Source organism: Saccostrea cucullata, unplaced genomic scaffold (genome assembly GCF_032062105.1).
Source record: "Saccostrea cucullata isolate Sc308-1 unplaced genomic scaffold, CSIRO_AGI_Scuc_v1 ctg375, whole genome shotgun sequence".
In the NCBI taxonomy this organism is placed as follows: Eukaryota; Metazoa; Mollusca; class Bivalvia; order Ostreida; family Ostreidae; genus Saccostrea; species Saccostrea cuccullata.
Genome location: NW_026923134.1, coordinates 26,186 through 46,303, shown reverse-complemented (window position 1 = coordinate 46,303; position 20,118 = coordinate 26,186). Strand labels below are relative to the sequence as shown.

Here is a 20,118-nt window from a genome sequence, read left to right as displayed (position 1 = left end):
TTAATGTTCCAAGAGAATGGAGAGGGTGAAGTGTCCATCTTATTTTACAATAAAGCTAGACCACACCACATAGATCAAATCTGACGAAAACCTATTTTCTGCCAACAAGTTGTTTGTTTTTTTTTTGTTTGTTTTTTTTAAAAAGGATTTTATGAAAAAATGAATTCATATAACACAATTTCTTGAACTTTCTTCCTCATTCAGTTGACACATGAGTTTTATTACTTGTTTCCATAGATATGCAAGAAGGCTAAAAAATGGAATTCCTTAAACCAAAAATTGTGAATGTTACTCACATTTAACTCCTCGTTTTTTTTTTCAGAAGAAGGATAGGAACGAAAAGAAGAGAAGTCCTGGATTTTTTAAAAGATTTTTTTCTTTGATCTCTTTCATCCTTTGAACTTTCTTTCACCATCTTCTCCAAGCGCTTTCAAGAAACTTTTTTTTACAAAAAAAATACAATAGTGGACCATCTTTTAAGCTAATTGAGGGATTTTCATCTTGGATCATCAATTTATATTAAGCTTTATATATTTATTTATTCATGAGTAAAATATTTTATATGAAATTCTATTGACTTTTGTTTTGTCTATATAAGAAAATTAATAAAGGACAAAAAAGACAAGGAAAACTAAGAATTTTTAGAATGGCGGACCAAAAGGGTTAACACTCTGTCGGACATTTCATCCTAGGGAAATATTGATCGTGGATGATGGGCGATTGATATTTTGACATAACTTTTGCATTCCATTTTAAAATTTTGATCTCTAATTTCTTCACTAAAATAACTACTCAAGAAAGAGGAACAAGGAATCGTAAATTTTATTTATTTTGAATTACAATTAATTCTGGTCCGACAATCCCGTAGATTTTACAGTAGGTATACTGTTTTTTAAAATATCACATTAACCTTGTAGAGAAGGTTTCGGTAAAAGTGCTGCCATCTATAAAAAAAAAATACGCAAAATGAAAAAAAAATCATAAAAAATATACATGTATAAATACATGTATTTAGAAATCGAAAAGAAATGTGTATTACCTTAACGACTTCCAAAATGATAAGATGATGGTCATCTGCCAAAGAAGCATTTAGATCGAAATAACATTTGTTTGTCATAAAATACATTTTAAATTCAGAAGAGATTTAACAAAAACAAAAAGGCTGAGGAAAAATCAAAATATGAACTACAACAAAATAATACTGCCGGAGGAATCTAAAGTTGACATTAACTTGACCTAAAGCTGGCATTTATAGGAGAATAATATTATTTTGTGATCCACAATTTTGGTACCTTTCAGAATGACTTACGATTAACATCAAGCGTGGTAAATCTTGTGTTCAGATCATGTGACGCAGTGATGCGTCCATCACCGTCTGTGTCCAAAGCGGCGAAAAAAGTATCCGATTCCTGCGTGGTTCCAAAACCGGAAGAGACCCAGCCGTGTTCGAATTCAGTTCTCGTCACACTATGATCTCCTGCATGTAGAAAGATGCTTTAATTTTGAAGTACATCGATGTATTTTCAGTCTTTGTAATTTTTGGTAGTAATTTGAGTCACCTTATCACCACTGTCACTTTATTCACTGATAAATATCCGTTTTTTTCGCGGTGATCTATTCGTCGCTTTTTCTGCAGCTGCGACATTTTTTGATTCGCAAAATATAAAACACGCAGAAATTATGTCAGCTATACAATGTGACATAAAAACATTAACATTTTTAATATCTTCAATCGTAATAAATAACTCACGCAAAATAAATCTGTACAAATCTACCCCCTTTTCGCAAAATTTCCAAAACGCGATAAAACCGGATATACATGTACAGTTCTTGATAATTTACTGGTTATGCAAGTGCCCTTATTAAATCAGTTTCATTTCTTTCTTATTCTTCATTTAACGATTAAAGACCAAACAAAAGCAAATGGAAAAAAAAACAATTTAAAAGAGAAGGAACTTTACCATTTGTGTCAAAAGATGAGAAGTAGAGTGAGAATTCGTGTTTTGTGAGTATGTTGTCTTTATTGACATCAGCCCTTTCGAACAATACAGCGAGCGGAGCTTCCAAAATGATCTACAGCATAATTTTATAATAACATAAATTATTATATTATCGTAGGGGGGAATAAAATTCTGCAATGAAAGATTGAAAGAATTGCATTTACAACAGTATCAATTTTTATAACTGTTATTTATGGCAAACCCTTTTGCTATTTATTCGGAAAATAAAATTTATCTGAAAATTACAGAGATATCTCTCATTTTATTGTAGAGATAAAAACAAAGTTTCCAAAACTTGAAACATATCTCATGCAGAAAAGTAAATAAAATGAAAATAAAATTATTAACCCCAATCCATTTCTCTGCAAATTCGTTGGCTGTTACTTGACCGTCACCTGTCGATGGAAGAAAATAGACGATATGGTTAATATAAATGAAACAAATTATTGAACATTTTCAGGATATTTTTTTGATGTGAGCTCTGTGAGGTGATATAAAAAATTTCAATTAGAGAACAAATATTGTTGAAATGTATTGCTTCTCAAGAATTTTTCAAACAGTATTGATATTTTATTTTCAAGATAATTGAAAGAGCCTTCAACAGCAGGGTCACAATTTTGAATTGAAAAGTTTGGTTTATGGTACGGGTGTTATACAAGAATACGAAGAACTGGAATATATTCTGTTACTATACATATTGTGTCTAAGTTCCTCAAAAAATTGACAACAACCGAAATGACAATACCTAACCATTAAATAATATAGAAGGATGTTTAATACTTACCGTCTGTGTCGAAGACATTATACATTGGGTTCAGGTCTTTTGCGTCAATAATGTTGTCATCATTTAGATCAGCAAGGTAGAAGAAAGCTTCTGCGTGCTCCTGATTCTGGTGCGTGATCGATTGCCATAGCGACACAAACTCCGTTTTGGTCACCTGACCATTACCTTAGAAACAATTTCAAATATCTGCATTGTATTTTAATATATTATAAAACAAATTCTGACACAATTTCAAACCTCTGCATTGTGTTTAAATATTATAAAACAAATTCTGACACTATACTTTCCAATGGCCTACTCTTGAAATGATTTCTAGCAATTAAAATAAATATCATATGAAAAAATCCAGCAAAAATTAATACGTTTTAAAGGCATGGATGTTTTGTTAATAAATGGTTACTGTATGATTATTGTTAATGGTAGCGACTAGCTAAGTTTGTTGGTTACCGTCGGTATCGAAGCCATGATAGACGTCCTCTAGCTCAGGTTCCGAGATAATTCCGTTCATGTCCTTGTCGGCCTTCAGGTAGAGGACATTAATGATGCCGTACATGTCCAGCTTTGGATCCACCTCACTGGAGGAGTTGGGGATCATATTAATGTAGGAAGAAAGGGAGAAGCACAGATAAAAGCCAGCAGAACAAGCATTGACAGATCATTGTAAAGCATGTAAAGCAAAACAAGGGAACCGCAAAGGGAGCATCCCCTCGCAAAGAGCATGTTTATTTTCATATATTAATTAAGGCTGCATTCGACATCGATCTGATACAATTAAATTACATCACTTCCGTTTTATACAAAGGACAAACTAGACCATCTTTCCAACAAACAACACAAACATAAAATTCCTATACCCCTCCAACTCCGTTGCGAGGGGATAACAATCATTGACACGTCATTGTACAGCACATAGAAGCATGATGTATTTATCAATACAAAGGCATTAAAACCATTTAATTCCGTTACATGTATTTGAAATGAAATTTAGAAAATGATCAGATATATTATAATAGTGTCATCTGAAGGAAGTTACATACATTCAAGCGAACACTCCATTGGTCTTAAGCGTTAATTTGTTTTTATAATATTTGTAATTATTATGTATTGGCAACATGATTTTGCATTTTTCTAAAATTACATATATCTAAAGATTACGGAAATGATATTTACCCTTGTCCATGACTTCCAACGAAAAGAACAGCCAATACCAAGAACCGGATCTAAGATTTTAAAATATACTTCATCATTTAGTTCTTAAAAATTTGAAACTTTAAAACCTGAACATAAAGTAGAAGTCCTTTCGAAAAAAGTTAAATACTTACCATTTTGAAAAGTTTTCTTTAAGAGGTCGTTTGAAGATGGTGGCCAATCGAAAGATACCGACACAGGTGACAGAAATAGACAGTCATAGATTACTTCGTAAAAGGCCAACGGAAGTTAAATACATGTAGTTCCTACTAATTCCTCCACACTGGTAACTTGACGATTTTCATTCACCCTTCATTCTGACACTAAAACATTTTTCGAATTCCTAAAAACAATACTACCGTCGTTGAACCACATGCGCCTGTACTTTTATCAGCAAGTAGTAAAAGAATCTATATCCAGTATCAAATTCTTTGAGTTTTTATATATTCATTTAGAGGGGGTAGAATATTTCGTTCTAAGACTTTATTTACTACTTGACGATAACAAAAAAATCAGTTGCCTGTGAATATACAGGGATATATAAATCGGACTACAAGACACTTTTCTCGTGTTTGCGGTTATACTTTATACATGTATATAGCCGTTGTTTCCGAACAGGCCAAAATATTTGGCGGATTTGTCCTAAATCACATATCGCAGCAGGATAGACCAAGAACCAAATCTTTGCTTGTTTTGGCCTTTTCCTTTTCAAATAATCTTTCAACTCTGTCTCTGACGTAATGTCGGCAGGTGAGATTATTTCTGATAGCGCTGAGAAATGGAACTATTTCAGACTAGTTTATAGTGCAGTATTAAGATTTCCACATAGTTCTTTTTCTAGTTTTATTTAAAATTGTTTCCTTATATACTTCAAAACAAGACAACGTCAGTAAATGCATGCTATATGTATGGAATCTTGGGTAATTTTTATGACAGTGGTATCTGCCGTAATACTGAGTATTTGATAGTTCGATTCCCGATTTTCACTGATATTGTGTTGTGTTTGAACGTTTATCCTGGGTAAATGCTAGGAACACTGTACCATGTAGTGAAATTAAATATATAAGCTCAATACCTTTAAACAATATATTTTTCTCAATGTCCAAAAACATTTAGCACTGGTGTCTTTAAACAACTGATTATCATGATAAAACTATACATAAGTTAGAAATTATTCTTTATTATGCAAATTTTATTTTTTTGCCATACATATTTAAAACAAGCAATAACAAAATGAACATGAAAAAAAGACAATTAAATAATAGAATTTCTATAAAGATCACAGACGAACTATCTTTGGCAGACAACAAAATTATAACAGAAATGTTAAAGATGTTTTAATTCGTGTGAGACTTAGGCCTAATCTTATCTCAACGGCACATGGAATATATATTTTTCTCTGTATTCAATATCTCAGTGCATTTGACTGAAATAGACATAAAATATAACAGCTGATTGTTTAAAATGAACTCTACTACACTGTTAAAGATCATTTGTACATGTTTCATTGATATAGCTCTATTTTTTTTTTAAATTCTGAATCACAGGCACTTCTTTCATATATGAGATACTACCTACTTATTTTTATGACAAAAATAAGTAGGAAATACCCTGTTTATGAAACAAGTGCCTGTGTTCTGAATGGGTAAAATATTTTCTTTCACTGCATTAATATTCTTTGCATGTTCTGTACATTGGAAAATATGTTTTCTCCATCTTTCTAAAGTAACTTCAAAGAATGAAAAAGAATGACTGTAAAAATGGTCCTTCTTCATTGTGAATTCACAAATGTTCAATTATTTTTGTTAGATTCAAAAAGGAGCATAAAAAAGATGTATTGCATAACATACAAAAAACAAAACATACGAGAAAGTAGACATACACCTTGTAAAATTGCACTATATGATTTTTGATGAAAAAACAGACACAAAAAATATTTTTAAAATGCATAATTCCACCCCTCAAAATACTACCTGATATCATTGAGCATTTCATGCTATTGCAACATAATCTAAAAATAATAAGAAGCTATTTACAGGACTATACCATACTCTCATGGAAAGTGATAACCTATCAAGATTATCAAATTTATAGAGGAATTTTTTTTTAAAAACATCCGAGGGTGGAAAGGTCATTTGATACTGCAAACAAGTTCATAGTATTGAACTTTCTATCATTTGAGTATCTTTAAACTCTAAATGCTAAATAAAATATGAACAATAATTGAAAATTTCACCTTAGGATAAGAAAAAACTTTGTTACGTGGTGTTGCAGCACCTTTAAATAAATAAATTTACACCTACACACCAGGTGTATGCAAAAAATAAATATTCACATCACACAGTTGATGTCATAGACTAATGACATTTATATCGATGAAGTTCAAACTTCCACAAATAGAATGTTTTGAGAAAAAAGATCAAAAATAACTTTTAAAATACCAAATGGTGCAAGAATATCCTTATAAAAGTTAAATAATTATACTTTGTGATTACATGCCCTCAGTCAAACAAGGTTGTATGACAAACGAAAAAAATTGAACTGCAAATTTTGACTTAAACATTTGACACAAAGTAGTATAAAAATTATCATTTAATGCTTCATAACAATAATTGTACACAAACTGATATAAAGTAATAAAATTTCTGCCATCAGACCGCAATTTAATAATATTAAAAAAAAAATAAAAAAATTCAGTTCTTTATCATTCTGTTAGCTAGAGTATATTCGTGCATTTCATAAGCTGCTGTGTATTATAAATTCAAGAAAATGTATGGAATGCAACAACAAAGTATCTACATAAGACGCTAATTCAATGTGTTTACAAAAATGACATATGAATGCGAAATCAATCACTGTATACATTAATGCAATATGTAGGGATACAAATGCTTTTTTGATTGTTTTTTGTCATTTTCAGGCATAAACATTTAGAAAACATAAAACAATGTACAGTTCACTATTAAACAAAGTGGAATGGAGATGATATTGTAAAACTATGAAAAGTTCAGACAAAAATTAGAGTTTCATATGGCATCACATGGCTTAACATGAGCAATAATTTACATAATATACTTTTAAATTGACTATTCTTCTTGATAAAATGAAACATGGATAATACATCAAATTACATCCCCTGACAACCCAGTCACACTTAGTCACATGATTATTTCTTTTGACAACCAAGGCACTCTTAGTCACATGATTATATCCCTGACAACCCAGGCTACTTAGTTAAATGAATATTTCCCCTGGCAACCCAAGCACACTTAGTCACATGATTATTTCCACTGACAACCCAGGCACACTCAGTCACATGATTATATCCCTGACAACCCCACTCAATTTAGTCACATTATTTTGTCCCCATGGTAACCCATGTCCACTTGGCCATATGAATATATTTTCTGACAACCAAATCCTATGATATCTTGGGTATACTTACATATATAGTCACTTTACCATATTGCATTTCATTATCTTTTTCATCTCTCATTATCTTTAGTTATATCTTTTGAATTTAGATTCAGAAAAGAAGAATGAAGAAAATTACAAATACTGTTCTGTTTTGGAGAGAGTTAGCTTCTGAAGCATAAAATTTTTAAAAAATAAAACTTTGGTATGGAACAAAGGTAATATTTAAATGCATCATTAAAGAACAGATTAACAAAATGAGCTGTACATGTTTTAAGTTTCATATTGCATGGCCAGAATTAATACTTGTTTCATTGAATATCAACATATCCTAAATAAAAAATCAATAAGAATAAAATGATTTGTCTTAGCAAAAGAATAAATATACCCACAAATAAATAGCATAAATAAAAAAATCAAATCTTGAATTGAAGACAAAAATATTATTGGATACAACATATTGCACAATTATTTAAAAGGGAATTTTAATAAATGCACATAAGCCTTATTGGTCTTAATAAGATGTTTTGTAAAATGTTTCTGTTTAGTATATACAAACCTGGAATTATACTTCCTAAGCTTTCAATTTACAATGAAAATGATTGACATAGGAGTAAACTAATGCATAATTATGTCAATTACATATGTATTTATGATTCAAGAAAATGTCAAATATGACATATGCAGCCTATGATGATTTCAGGTATACAATATCATTTGGTTTCTAATATCTACAGGGACTGTTCACATGGCAATGAGTATCTGAGATCATGTCAACTTTCTTTTTTTCTCAAAATCACTTATGTGCATAAAAATGGATTTCCTAGTTTAACACAGGCAGAGTTTAAAGGTTCAGACAAAGGACAAGATAAGCTAAGACCCCTTTCTGGCCCCTGATATTGAGTGGCTTTTAGAATGATGCAACAGTTTATAAATAAAAACCTGTTGTCACCCCTGCCACAAAGTGAGTATTCGTTCAAAATTATGGATACACAGTGATCACAGAGGCCAGAAAATATGTCAATTTCCAAATTTTCTCATTTTTCATCAATTTTACAGCACAATTGTTTCAGAAAATGTAGAACACAAGCTTGCATTTCTAGCATATGCATTATATGTATAAAAATCTAAGATAGACAAGCTTGTGCTCTAAGTTTCCCAAAGAGAAAAATATCTCAAAGATGACGAAATTCCACCAGAATTGAGGAAATTCAGGAAAATATTCTACTTCTGCACTCTCTTGTTGCCTCCATGTGAACATTATCAAAATTATCCAGTAGTGCTGGTTCTGTTACAAGCATCATTTTAAGTTCTTAACTACAAGCTATCTCAATTAAAAAGATGTTCAGATTTTTACATCCAATAAGGGGCCAGAATTGGTCGTTACCATACCTTGTCCTTTTAACAAAATACCAAACACAAAACAAAATCTCGTATTAAACCAACATAAAATGGACATGACAATTAATTAACATTCTGAATTTAAGAAAAAAATGGCTCAAGGATAAAATATAGTTGACTAAATTTATACGTAGGTGTTCAAATCCTCTGGATCATAACTACATGTAATTAAAAGTTATGATGAAACATGTTTATATTTAGGGGGCCAAGAATGAAAAATAAAAACAGGAAATAAACAATATGCCCTGTGTTCCATGTGCTCTTAGTACATACACATATTTAGCACCTAATAACAATTTGTAGAAATATTGCCTCATTTCTACTGATTAGTGCTACTCTGTTAAACATGGTCATTCAGTACAATATAATATACTATATATAATTGTTCAAATGAGCCATTTAGTAATATCTTACTTTGATCAATCAGTCCTCTGCTTGATGTGAATAAAATAAAGTTTTTATGAACAAATCACCAAATTTTGTCAATTAACTCAAGTCTAAGGGTTTCCACCAATGAATTTTTGCATACTGCATTCTGCCATTTACATAAAATAAAAGACATGGTTTTATCACAGAATGGAATTTCTTCTCCCCACTCCATGACTAAATCTGTTATCCAGCGACAATATACACACAACAAAACAATAGTTAATCCTGTCCGTTGGACAGCTTTTCGTTTTCATTGGCTATTTCCGATTCCTCATCTGTTTCATAATCCCTACCCTGAAATGAATAAAAGAAAAATTAATATCATAAACTTAGACAAGAATGGAATCACAATATTGATTTGCTTAAAGGTTATTTGGTGCCATGCAGAGGTATCAGAGACAAAATTGGTCTGTGGAAGCGTTCTAATTGTATAGTGTTGTCTAATTGTCAAACATTATGTCTAAAATAAACAAGACAACTATTTTGAGAATTCATGACTGAAAGGACATTGATAGAATATTGAACATGGGCTTCAAGAGCTACATATTGAACCAAGACCTCAAAGAGTAACCAGAATCACCTAGATCATCAACAGATAGGCCAGGGACCTTCATGGTTCACCTGAGTATCAAGAAGCATTACAGTATGAGCCACCTAGGGTCAAGTTCAGTTCCTTATGAAATAAGGAAACTACATGTACTTGAATAGCAAGTGCAGCTAAGCCTAACCTGGGAGACACCAAAACCCTGCATTGGGGGTAACGATTTATTTCAACTTTGGCAAAAAAAACTCAATGCTCATTATAATTAAGCAAATAATTTGCTTGTTAGATATCCAATGATGCTTATGAATGATGTATGACAATTAATTTCAATAGAAACTGCTAACCTGTTCAAGTGATTTAAAAATTTGTTATTTATATCCACCAGATTGCAAAATAAATGTCTTACATACCTCTGTAAATAACACAACACTAATGAATCAATAATTGAAAGACAGCTCTTCTCCAAACAAGTTACTCATAAAGATTTTTAAAAAACATTATAAAAAGTGGGAGGGTATATATAAATGTCCGTAAGTCCGTCTAGCTGTACGTCCGTCCGTCTGTTACGCTTTTGGGTACCCATCTCTTATCTGCAACTCCTCTCATACCACTGAATGAAATTATATGAAACTTTCTCAGAATCTTTATTACTTATTACCATTGTGCACCTCTTATTTTCATTTTTGATCCGACACATATTTTGTGTTTCCCATAGCAAAACATGGACACTGCCATTTATACACATATGGGAGGTGGGGGATATAATTTAGTGAGCTCATTGCTAACAGTACCTCTAGTTGACAATTTAATGATTGGCTCAGCCAAGACACTTTCCTATAAACTTAATTGTCACAGTAATGAAACAGATGGTGTCATTAACACTTCGATGATGTATTCACACCTCTCCGTAGATTTCCATCTCTTGGCTTATGGACCAGAAGTCTCTGGTGAGACTTTAGCTCTACTGGTTTTTTTACCATGGTAGTTGTGAAAGACGTGTTTCTAGTACCGGGCAATAATACTTCAATTATCATAGAAAAGTAAAAACACTTCATTTAAAACAGAAGAGACATGCATAATCTTATAATTCCTTAAACAGGCAAAGTAGTACCATTGTAACTTAAAAGTATACTGCTACAGTAGGTGATATGGTCAACAGGAATTACATAGACAGGGAAGAGCTAACAAGCTTTTGAACAAATTGATTGGAAAGGCAATATTTCACATACCCATAAAATGGCAAGGTGAACCAATACCCATAAAAAGGCAAGGTGAACCAATACCCATAAAAAGGCAAGGTGAACCAATACCCATAAAAAGGCAAGGTGAACCAATACCCATAAAAAGGCAAGGTGAACCAATACCCATAAAAAGGCAAGGTGAACCAAAACATGAGAATCCTAGCCATGTCAACAATCATCTATAGACTCTAAGCACAATTTCATTCAATTCAGTTAGTATCACATTAACATTTTTAAACAGAAAATTACATGTACCATGGAAATGTTGTTTCTAAAGTCCTATAAATTGGCTGAATCTTATGTGGAACAAAATAAAATTCTCAAAATTTGACAAACCTGCTCAATTTTTTCATCCAACATTCTGAAGAAGTCTAGCTGACTATTTGTTACCCTGCAAAAAAAAATGTACAAAGTTAATACAGTAAAACTCGTTTAGTACGAACACAGATATTGCGAATTCACGGATATAGTGAAGTCATTTTGGATCCCCAGCTATATAAATTTAATGAATTTCTTATACGATTATAATGAATTACGGATATAGCGAAGTAATTTCATAGGTCCCAGTGACTTCGTTATAACCAAGTTTTGCTGTAATTCTCTTCCATGAGAAAATCAAAATCTGCTGTATTTTACTACTTTACAGAAATGTTTTGACATGGAAGACACATACATATTGCATTTTTTTTTTTAAATTTGGTATAATTTTTTAGCAAAAAACAATACTTTTCTTTTTTGAAGGCTTAATTCTGTCTGACTATTTACAGGTTTGAACTGAACCTTGATTTCATGCTAATATCCAGGGATAAAAGTATCAAGAGCTTAATGTAACCAGACTAAGATGGAACTTCATTCATCAAGTACAGTGAAACCTGCCTATTCTGGTACGCATTGATAGATAATATTTGCGTCAAAATAGAAAGTATGTCAGACTGCACAGTGTAAAGAACATAGAAAACAGTCAAAATTGGAGATTAAACAAAGAAAAATCAGACTTCACAGTGAAATGGATTGCACAGGTTTCGGATGCCAAGATAGTAATTCATTTATTTTGTCACAACTGAATTGAATATCATCAAATGAGAAAGAAAATGTACTCTATACATATCAGTTTCAATCTGCATAAAAAAAATATGCATGCCTCTCCGAAAATTATATGAATTATTTACATACCTGACTTTTGGTTGAGTTATATTTGGCACACCATTATCAAGTTTGGATTTCTTAAGATCCTGTTAAAATCAAAGAAATTATTGTAAAATAATATACTGCTGTGTTGATTTCACTCAATAATATTAAATACATATAAGTGAATGAATTTTTTAGCTAATCTAGCTACTTTATAGCCATCATCAAGGTGTCAAATGAAAACTTCATTAAGAAGATACCATCAAGTACTTAGCAGCTTATAATCATTTCTCTTGCAAATGTCTTCAGAATATATGAATATATTGCAAGAAATAATATATCACTGTGAACTGCATGGCTAAACGTTAATAATTTCAATGAAAATGGTCAACTATGCAGTTAACAAAAGGAGTAAACAATTTTGACAGATAACTTCCATGAACTTAATTAACAAGAAGAGATTCCAATATCGCCAACTGTCATCTGGTTACTGTAATGTTAAATAAAATTGTTAATATCACTTTCCAGTTAATCCAGTCAAAAACAAATTAATTTTAATATTTCACCCTAATGCTTCAGAGTGATAGTGAATTGTTATATAAAGTAAAACATTTAGATGACCTACCAGTCCCTGTGTCACCTTCTGGACTCCATTAGAAGATAAAGCTCCGGAACCTTTTTGTGGCAGCTTGAACATTCCAGAATCTTTCCGTTTGTTTGGTGCTGGCTTTGAGGAGTCATTGTTCTCCTTGGTGTCACCTACAAATATACGTCATTTTGAATTTTGTCACACATACAACCAACTCTAGATGTAACATATCACAGTGACATAGTGTACCAGACAGATAATCATAACTTTGTCTATAGATGTTAATGATGAAGTGTAACACTCCATTATTTCTGTCACCTAAATATCAAGCTTTTGGTGAGGGAAAAGCAACAGCAATTTCATATCAACTATAGTGTGTGCAAGATCAATTCTAAAACCATCAAACCAATTTAAAATAAAGTACAAAAGTTATTATTAATGTACCAACTAACTCACACATTTACAGATGTATTATTAATATTCGTAAAATGAACCTACCCACTTTGTTTCCTGGGTTGCACACACACTTGTCATTCTTGCTGAGGGATTTCTTGTGCTTGCTTTTTTTGTGGGAATCAGACTCTGTCTCGTCGCTGGACTCGTGGTGTAAGTGCGGTTTACTTCTACCACATCCCATTTGAAGACACATGGGGAATAGTCATTGGTGAAGCTTGCAGAGTCCTTTAACAAACAGTCATGTCTCCACAACTGATCTCGATCAACTCAAAATTCCTGTCAGAGAAAATTTATAGATAGATCTAAATTAAAAAATATGTCATCTTCACAACTGATCCTGATAACTCACAATTTTTATCAAAAGAACAAGAGGCCCATGGGCCACAATGCTCACCTGAGTAACTTTGGCTTTACACAACCTCAGGATGCTTTCAAATAAGTTTTAGCTTTTCTTGCCCAGTGGTAGCTGCAGAAGTGTAGCTCTCTGCTTGGGAAAATTCAGACAAATAAAGCAGAGAGCTACAGATCCAAGCATTGTAAAAACCTTCGATTTACGCCGATGATTTTTTGTTGCTCACTATGGGTATTTTTTCGTGTATTTTATACTTTCCCCAGTTTTGAAAATAATTTTAATTGCCAATTTTAAGCACTTTAAAGCAAATTTTACAAATACTACGATAGACTTTTTGTTCAAACTATAATATTTGATGTGTAATACTATATCATACAATATATGAAAGAAACACAAAATTCTACCATCTTGTTACCAGAGGGGACACAGGGATTTATCAAGGCTGTTTTTACTACCGGTAAACGGTACCTTTCCCCTCTTGAAAAAAGTGAAAAATTCCCCTTTTCAGATAGAAAATTCTCTGATTAAACAGAGAATATTTAAAACATCGTACTGAAATTTTCCGTTTTTGTCCGATTGAAGTTTAACAGCATATTCTAATTTACCATCCTAGTCATTCAAACGCTTTTAAAAGAGAGAGTAGAATATTCAAGCTTCTATTTGATATTGATCGGTAAACATGTGCCATGTCCATGATGTCAAAATATACGTCTGGATTGCAGAGTTAAAAAGAAAAGTGTAGATTAGTAAGACGGAGCTTATATCACTATGGATCGGAAGAATGGAGTAACAACAAAAACAATGTTAGTAGTGAAACATGAAAAACAGAACTGATTTGTGATAGATATTGAGAGAAAAAATTAAATAAAGTATTGACCTGGTTTAATTTTTTTTTTTTTTTTTTTTTTTTTTGTTAATTAATATTTTGTCTAAAAAGTAAAGTTTTTGTTGCCTTTGTAAAGGTCTACAAATGGCCTTCAGAAGCTCTAAGAATGCAGGATTTTGCTCCATTTATTTAAAAATTTTCCGGGGGGGCATGCCCCCGGACCCCCCTAGAATACTCGCGCCTCCGGCGCTCAGATCGAGCCTGCGGCTCTCATTTTTCCCCTTTACATATAAAACGGTAGTAAAACAAAATAGCTAGATAAATCCCTGGGACATCAATTGGACTTCCGGTGACTTCCGGTGTAGACGGACTGGAAAAACAAAGGAGAGAAAAATTATTTTTCTGCAAACTAAAAGAGTTCTAATTGTATAGAAAGGGTAGTGGTAAGTCTCTAATGTGCTTGAGAAGGTTTTGCAATAAATCTGTGGTGGAGAAAATCTATTCTGCCTACGAAATTTACGAAATACCCAACAAAGGATGGCTAGTAAACAAATCCAAGATGGCGGACTCGATCAAAGCGGGGAAAACAAACTGAAGAAAAGAGGTAGACCTGTTAAATCAGCATCTAACTCTAGGAACAACTCCAGAACTAACTCCCCTAATAAACCTGTAAATGGATCAAATGACAAGGAGGAAATTTGGAAATGCAACTTGTGCAAATACTCTTTCTCTGACCCCAGTGATAAATTACTGGAATGCCAACGATGCAAGGACCACTTTTGTATTAAGTGCCTGGACAAGTCGGTCGAAGAATACAATCTGATGGACAGTAGTGATATCATGTGGTTCTGTGTGCCATGCCGAGAAAAAGTGGAGAAAAATATCATCGTGGACAGAGAAATTGAGGAGAGATGTAAAGACATGATGAAGATGTTCGACAGTAGAATTAAGTATCTGGAGGACGAGATGGAGAAGAAATGCAGTGAAGAACAAGTGAGGGATATAGTTTCTGAGGCAATACAGAAATCAACAGAATCAAATCAAGCCGATACAGAGGACGAGACTGCGAGTGAATCTGGAAAACACACCGTGCCAGTATCAGCAGTACTGAGTGAAATCAATGAGAGGAAAAACAGAGAATGTAACATGATCATTTATGGGATAGAGGAAAGTGACTCAGACAATAAGGAAGTACGTCGTTCCTATGACAGAGATCATGTGAAAGAAATTGCTGATGTCTGTGAAGTGAACATCGCAGAGGAAAACATGATAAAGTTAGTGAGACTTGGTAAATTTAATAAAGAGAAGAAACGCCGTCCATTGCTCGTTACCTTCTCAACCCCAGAAAAAAAAGTGGAGTTCTTTAAACGAGGTGGAAAGTTACGGGAAAACATTGAATTCAGTGAAGTAAGACTGGCAAATGATTTGACACGCACAGAGAGGGAAAATGAAAAGAAGCTGTATATGAAAGCCAAGGAACTGAATAAAAATGGTTCGGGGGAATTCAATTACCGTGTGCGCGGTCCACCTTGGGCAAGGAAGGTGGTAAAGCTCAGGGTAAACGATCCAGAATAGAAGATACAAAGAGGAATGTAAATAATGTACATAATTTTAAAGTGATAAACAAACTTTCGTTCTTTTACACCAATGCAGACCAATTTAGAAATAAGTTCAATGAATTCCAGGTCAGGATAAGGGACACAAAGCCATTGATAATAGGAATAACAGAAGTGAAGGCAAAAAATGCAACATGTGCACCTAATCCAGCTGAATATACGATGGATTGGACGAAGGAATACAGGATGTTTCATGTAAATATTGAAAGCAGCATAGGTAGAGGACTACTTTTATATGTACATGATTCTCTTTATGCAGAGGAGGCAAAACTTTCAGCGTCCTTTGAGGAGCAGCTATTTGTGAAAATAAAGATAAATAGCACAGACTATTTCCTAGCCGGCCTCATTTATCGGTCACCGTCAGACAACACCGAAGAAAAAAATGAATGTTTAAGAAACCTGATAACTGAAGCCTCGAGAATGAAGTGCAAACACTATCTCATTATGGGAGATTTCAACTTTCCTAACATAGACTGGGATTTACTGTGTACAAAAAGTGAAAACTCTGCTGAGCAGAAATTCATAGATTGTCTGCAGGACAACTTCATGTTCCAAACCGTCACAAAACCAACAAGGTGGAGAGGAACGAACATTCCAACCATTTTGGATCTTGTGATCACAAAGGATGAAAATGCTGTGGAGGAAATGGAATACCAAAGCCCATTAGGAAAGAGCGACCACTGTGTTATCTGCTTTAACTATGTTTGCAGTGCAATACTGAAAAGCGGACCAAAAAAGAGGAGGGCTTATAGGAAAGCTAACTTTGCAGGTATGAAGAAGGAAATTAGCGAAACAGATTGGGAAAGCATTCTGGAGTCACAGAGCACAGTAAACGAGATGTGGCGTCAATTCCGACAAAAAATTGAGGACATAGAAGATAAATATGTGCCAGTAGTCACCATCAGACCAAGCAGAAAAACTAAAATGCCCTTGGATAAAGAAACTGTCACCTTGATTAAAGAAAAAAACGCACTGAGCAGAAAATATGTGGCTACCAAGGATCCAAACATAAGGAAAAAGTACAATAGGACTAGGAACAAAGTGGCAAAGTTTGTGAGGAAAGCAAGGAAGTCATTCGAAAAGAGTATAGCACAAGAGGCAAAATCCAACCCAAAAAAGATATGGCAGTATATTAACTCAAAAAGTAAAACGAGACAAGGAATCGGGGAACTGTGTGTAGACCCTAAAAATCCAAAGTCTAATAAAACAGAAGTGGACGAAGAGAAAGCAAACATTTTAGCAGACTTCTTTAGTAGCGTCTTTACACAAGAACCTGAGGAAGCCATACCTGAACTGGACAAACGCCCTATCAAGAAGGAGTGGACAGAATTAAGAATATTGGAGGAAGGAATTGTCAAAGCACTGAACCTGTTAAAGCCAGATAAGTCACCTGGATTAGACAATATGCATCCAAGGCTATTGAGGGAATTAAGAGTGGAATTAGCAGAACCCCTAGCAAGGATCTTTAGGAAATCGATAGACGAGAGAAAAGTTCCAGAAGAATGGAAAACAGCACGTATTAGCGCGATCTTCAAAAAAGGAAACAAGGCGATAGCAGGAAACTACAGACCAGTGAGCTTAACGTCAGTGGTGTGTAAAGTCATGGAGAGACTAGTTAGGGACCACATAATAGAGCATTTTGTAAGCAACAACCTCTTTACAACTAAACAATATGGCTTTATCAGTGGTAGATCAACTTCACTACAACTGTTAAGGGTATTAGAGGAATGGACAGAGGCTTTGGACAGTGGACATGATGTTGACTGTATCTACATGGACTATCAAAAGGCCTTTGATACTGTCCCACATAACAGACTGCTTAAGAAACTGGAAGCATATGGAATAGGGAAAGAACTTGTAGACTGGATAAGGAACTACCTAAGTGGAAGGAAACAACAAGTATCCATAAACGGGGCAACATCAAAATGGCATAACGTAACTTCTGGCATTCCACAGGGGTCAGTAATTGGGCCGATAATGTTCGTTATATTTATCAACGATCTCCCTGATATCGTGAGCTCTACTGTGTACCTATTTGCCGACGACACGAAAATCTTCAATATAGTTAAGGGTAGGGAAGATAAAATGACACTTCAAAGAGATCTTGAGAAACTAACAGAATGGAGTAACACCTGGCTCCTAAAGTTCCATCCAGATAAATGTAAACACATGCACATTGGAAAGAAAGACCCAGACCAAGACTTTGAGTATGAGCTGTTAGGACGCACTCTGGAGAAGGTACAAGAGGAAAAAGACATAGGAGTCATCATAGATGAACAACTCAGCTTTGACAGACACATAAGCGAGAAGGTGAAAAAGGCAAACTCTATTTTTGCAATGTTAAGGCGAACGTTTCAACATTTGGATGAAGAAACTTTCATTCCTCTTTATAAGACACTTGTCAGGACACATTTAGACTATGCGAGTTCGGTCTGGTTCCCTTTCAAATCAAGACACATAGAGATGATTGAAGGAGTGCAGAGAAGAGCTACCAAGCAGATTCCAGGATTGGCAAAATTAAGCTATGAAGATAGGTTGAAGAAACTAAAACTACCAACGCTGAAGTACAGGCGCCACCGAGGAGATATGATTGAAGTATACAAAATAACAAGTGGAAAGTATGACCCATTAGCAGCAGACTTTATCAAGTTAAGGAGAGACCACATTATGAGGGAACAAGGAAGAGGGAATTCCAAGAAGCTATTTGTACAGAGACCGAGACTCAATATAAGAAAATTCAGCTTCAGTGTTAGAACTGTCAGTCTATGGAATAGCTTACCAGAGGACGTTGTTAGTGCTAAAACTCTGAATACTTTCAAGAATAGACTAGACAACTTCTGGAAGGACCAGGATGTGCTCTATAACTACAAAGTAGACTTTAAAACCGATTACACCGGTAGTCACCCAAGTAGTTACAAAGCAAGTTTGGAGTCCGACGAAGAGGACCTTGACAGGACCTGTGTTGGAAAAATACCATAAGTAACCATAAGTAAGTAATCTCAAAATGCCAAAAATTAAAATTTTCCGTTTTTATAGAGTACTACAAAATATGATGAGCACAAAGGATTCATTTTAAAAAATAATAAAAATAATGGAGATATTCTCAAATTTCTATGTTTTAAATTTCAAGAGTGTATGTCTATTACTTTTTCTTAAATAACATTTTTATTACCCCTTTCTTTAAGAGCTTCAGTTTATCATAACGTCAAAAATATATTGTAACGACGTCAACCTACCTATCAATTGCAAAATTGGTTAAAAATCAGTTATATAAAATTGTAATTATATTTTTATACCTATTATTTCTTAGTTTTATTTAATTTTAATAAGTAAGCGAAAAAAGTTGCTTTAAAACAGTAAATATGCTTCGTTTTACTTTGATGCGCGAAATATTGCGCAATGGAAACTACAGTTGGCCCCCTTAATAATTAATCATACATTCAACTTCAATTCCTGATCATTTACTATTCTCTCAACGCTAAGAAATGGCTGTTTGTGGTTACGGACGTCAAAATGGAACTCTTTTAAACCGACATCACAAAACTATATACATGTATATAATTTTGTAATGTCGGTTTAAAAGAGTCTGCAGGACTGTTTCGGACCGTTAAAAGGTAGACAAAGTATCAAGTACAAGAGTTAAATATATGAATTATTTATAGGATACTATTCTAAAAGCCATAGAAAGCTTATCTTTTTTTAACTACACGAAATAAATACCTAAAGTAGCGACAAAAATTCGTCGGCGTAAATCAAAGATTTTTTACAATGTTTGGATCTGTAGCTCTCTGATTTATCTGTCCGAATTTTCTGAAGCAGAGAGCTACAGCTCTGCAGCTAGCCCAGTGGTTCTTAGAAGATTTTTTAATAACCCCACCCTAATTTTTTCTTTTCTTGATTATCTCCACTTGTGAGGGGGCTTGGCCCTGTATTTTATCAATTTAAACTCTCCGTCAACCAAGGATGGTTTGTGTCAACTTTGGTTGGAATTCAAAGCCCACGGGTTTTTGAGAAGTTGAAACTGTGAAAAGTTTAATGGACGGACAGACAGATGATGGACAACAGTGATCAAAAAAGCTGACTTAACTGAGCTTTCAGGTGAGCTGAAAATTAAGGAATGAACCTATGTTATAGGATATAACATAACTTT

The 20,118-nt window shown here is 33.6% G+C and overlaps 2 protein-coding genes across 6 annotated transcripts in view; both read right to left on the bottom strand.

The window, feature by feature from the left end:
* Positions 1 to 850: 850 nt before the first annotated feature.
* On the bottom strand, positions 851 to 4,206 carry LOC134263254 (visinin-like protein 1). The gene is made up of 9 exons (XM_062745572.1): positions 4,107 to 4,206; positions 3,955 to 4,004; positions 3,232 to 3,359; positions 2,785 to 2,949; positions 2,349 to 2,395; positions 1,962 to 2,073; positions 1,310 to 1,477; positions 1,040 to 1,074; positions 851 to 944 (listed from the first exon to the last, which is right to left on the bottom strand). The coding sequence occupies exons 1-9, from the start codon at positions 4,107 to 4,109 to the stop codon at positions 906 to 908; spliced, it is 747 nt and encodes a 248-aa protein (XP_062601556.1). The 5' UTR covers positions 4,110 to 4,206; the 3' UTR covers positions 851 to 905.
* A 1,401-nt stretch (positions 4,207 to 5,607) lies between these two features.
* LOC134263259 (uncharacterized protein C1orf21-like) overlaps positions 5,608 to 20,118 on the bottom strand; it is a 35,673-nt gene continuing 21,162 nt past the window's right edge. For 4 of the 5 annotated variants that reach the window (XM_062745577.1, XM_062745578.1, XM_062745576.1 and 1 more), the window contains exons 2-6: positions 13,217 to 13,450; positions 12,755 to 12,888; positions 12,175 to 12,233; positions 11,338 to 11,392; positions 5,608 to 9,510 (exon numbers count right to left, since the gene is read on the bottom strand). In XM_062745577.1, coding sequence (XP_062601561.1) covers positions 9,436 to 9,510; positions 11,338 to 11,392; positions 12,175 to 12,233; positions 12,755 to 12,888; positions 13,217 to 13,367 — 474 coding nt within the window. In that variant the 5' untranslated portion in view covers positions 13,368 to 13,450 and the 3' untranslated portion in view covers positions 5,608 to 9,435. The remainder of the gene's footprint in view (positions 9,511 to 11,337; positions 11,393 to 12,174; positions 12,234 to 12,754; positions 12,889 to 13,216; positions 13,451 to 20,118) is intronic. The other variant, XR_009991218.1, reaches the window with a different exon arrangement.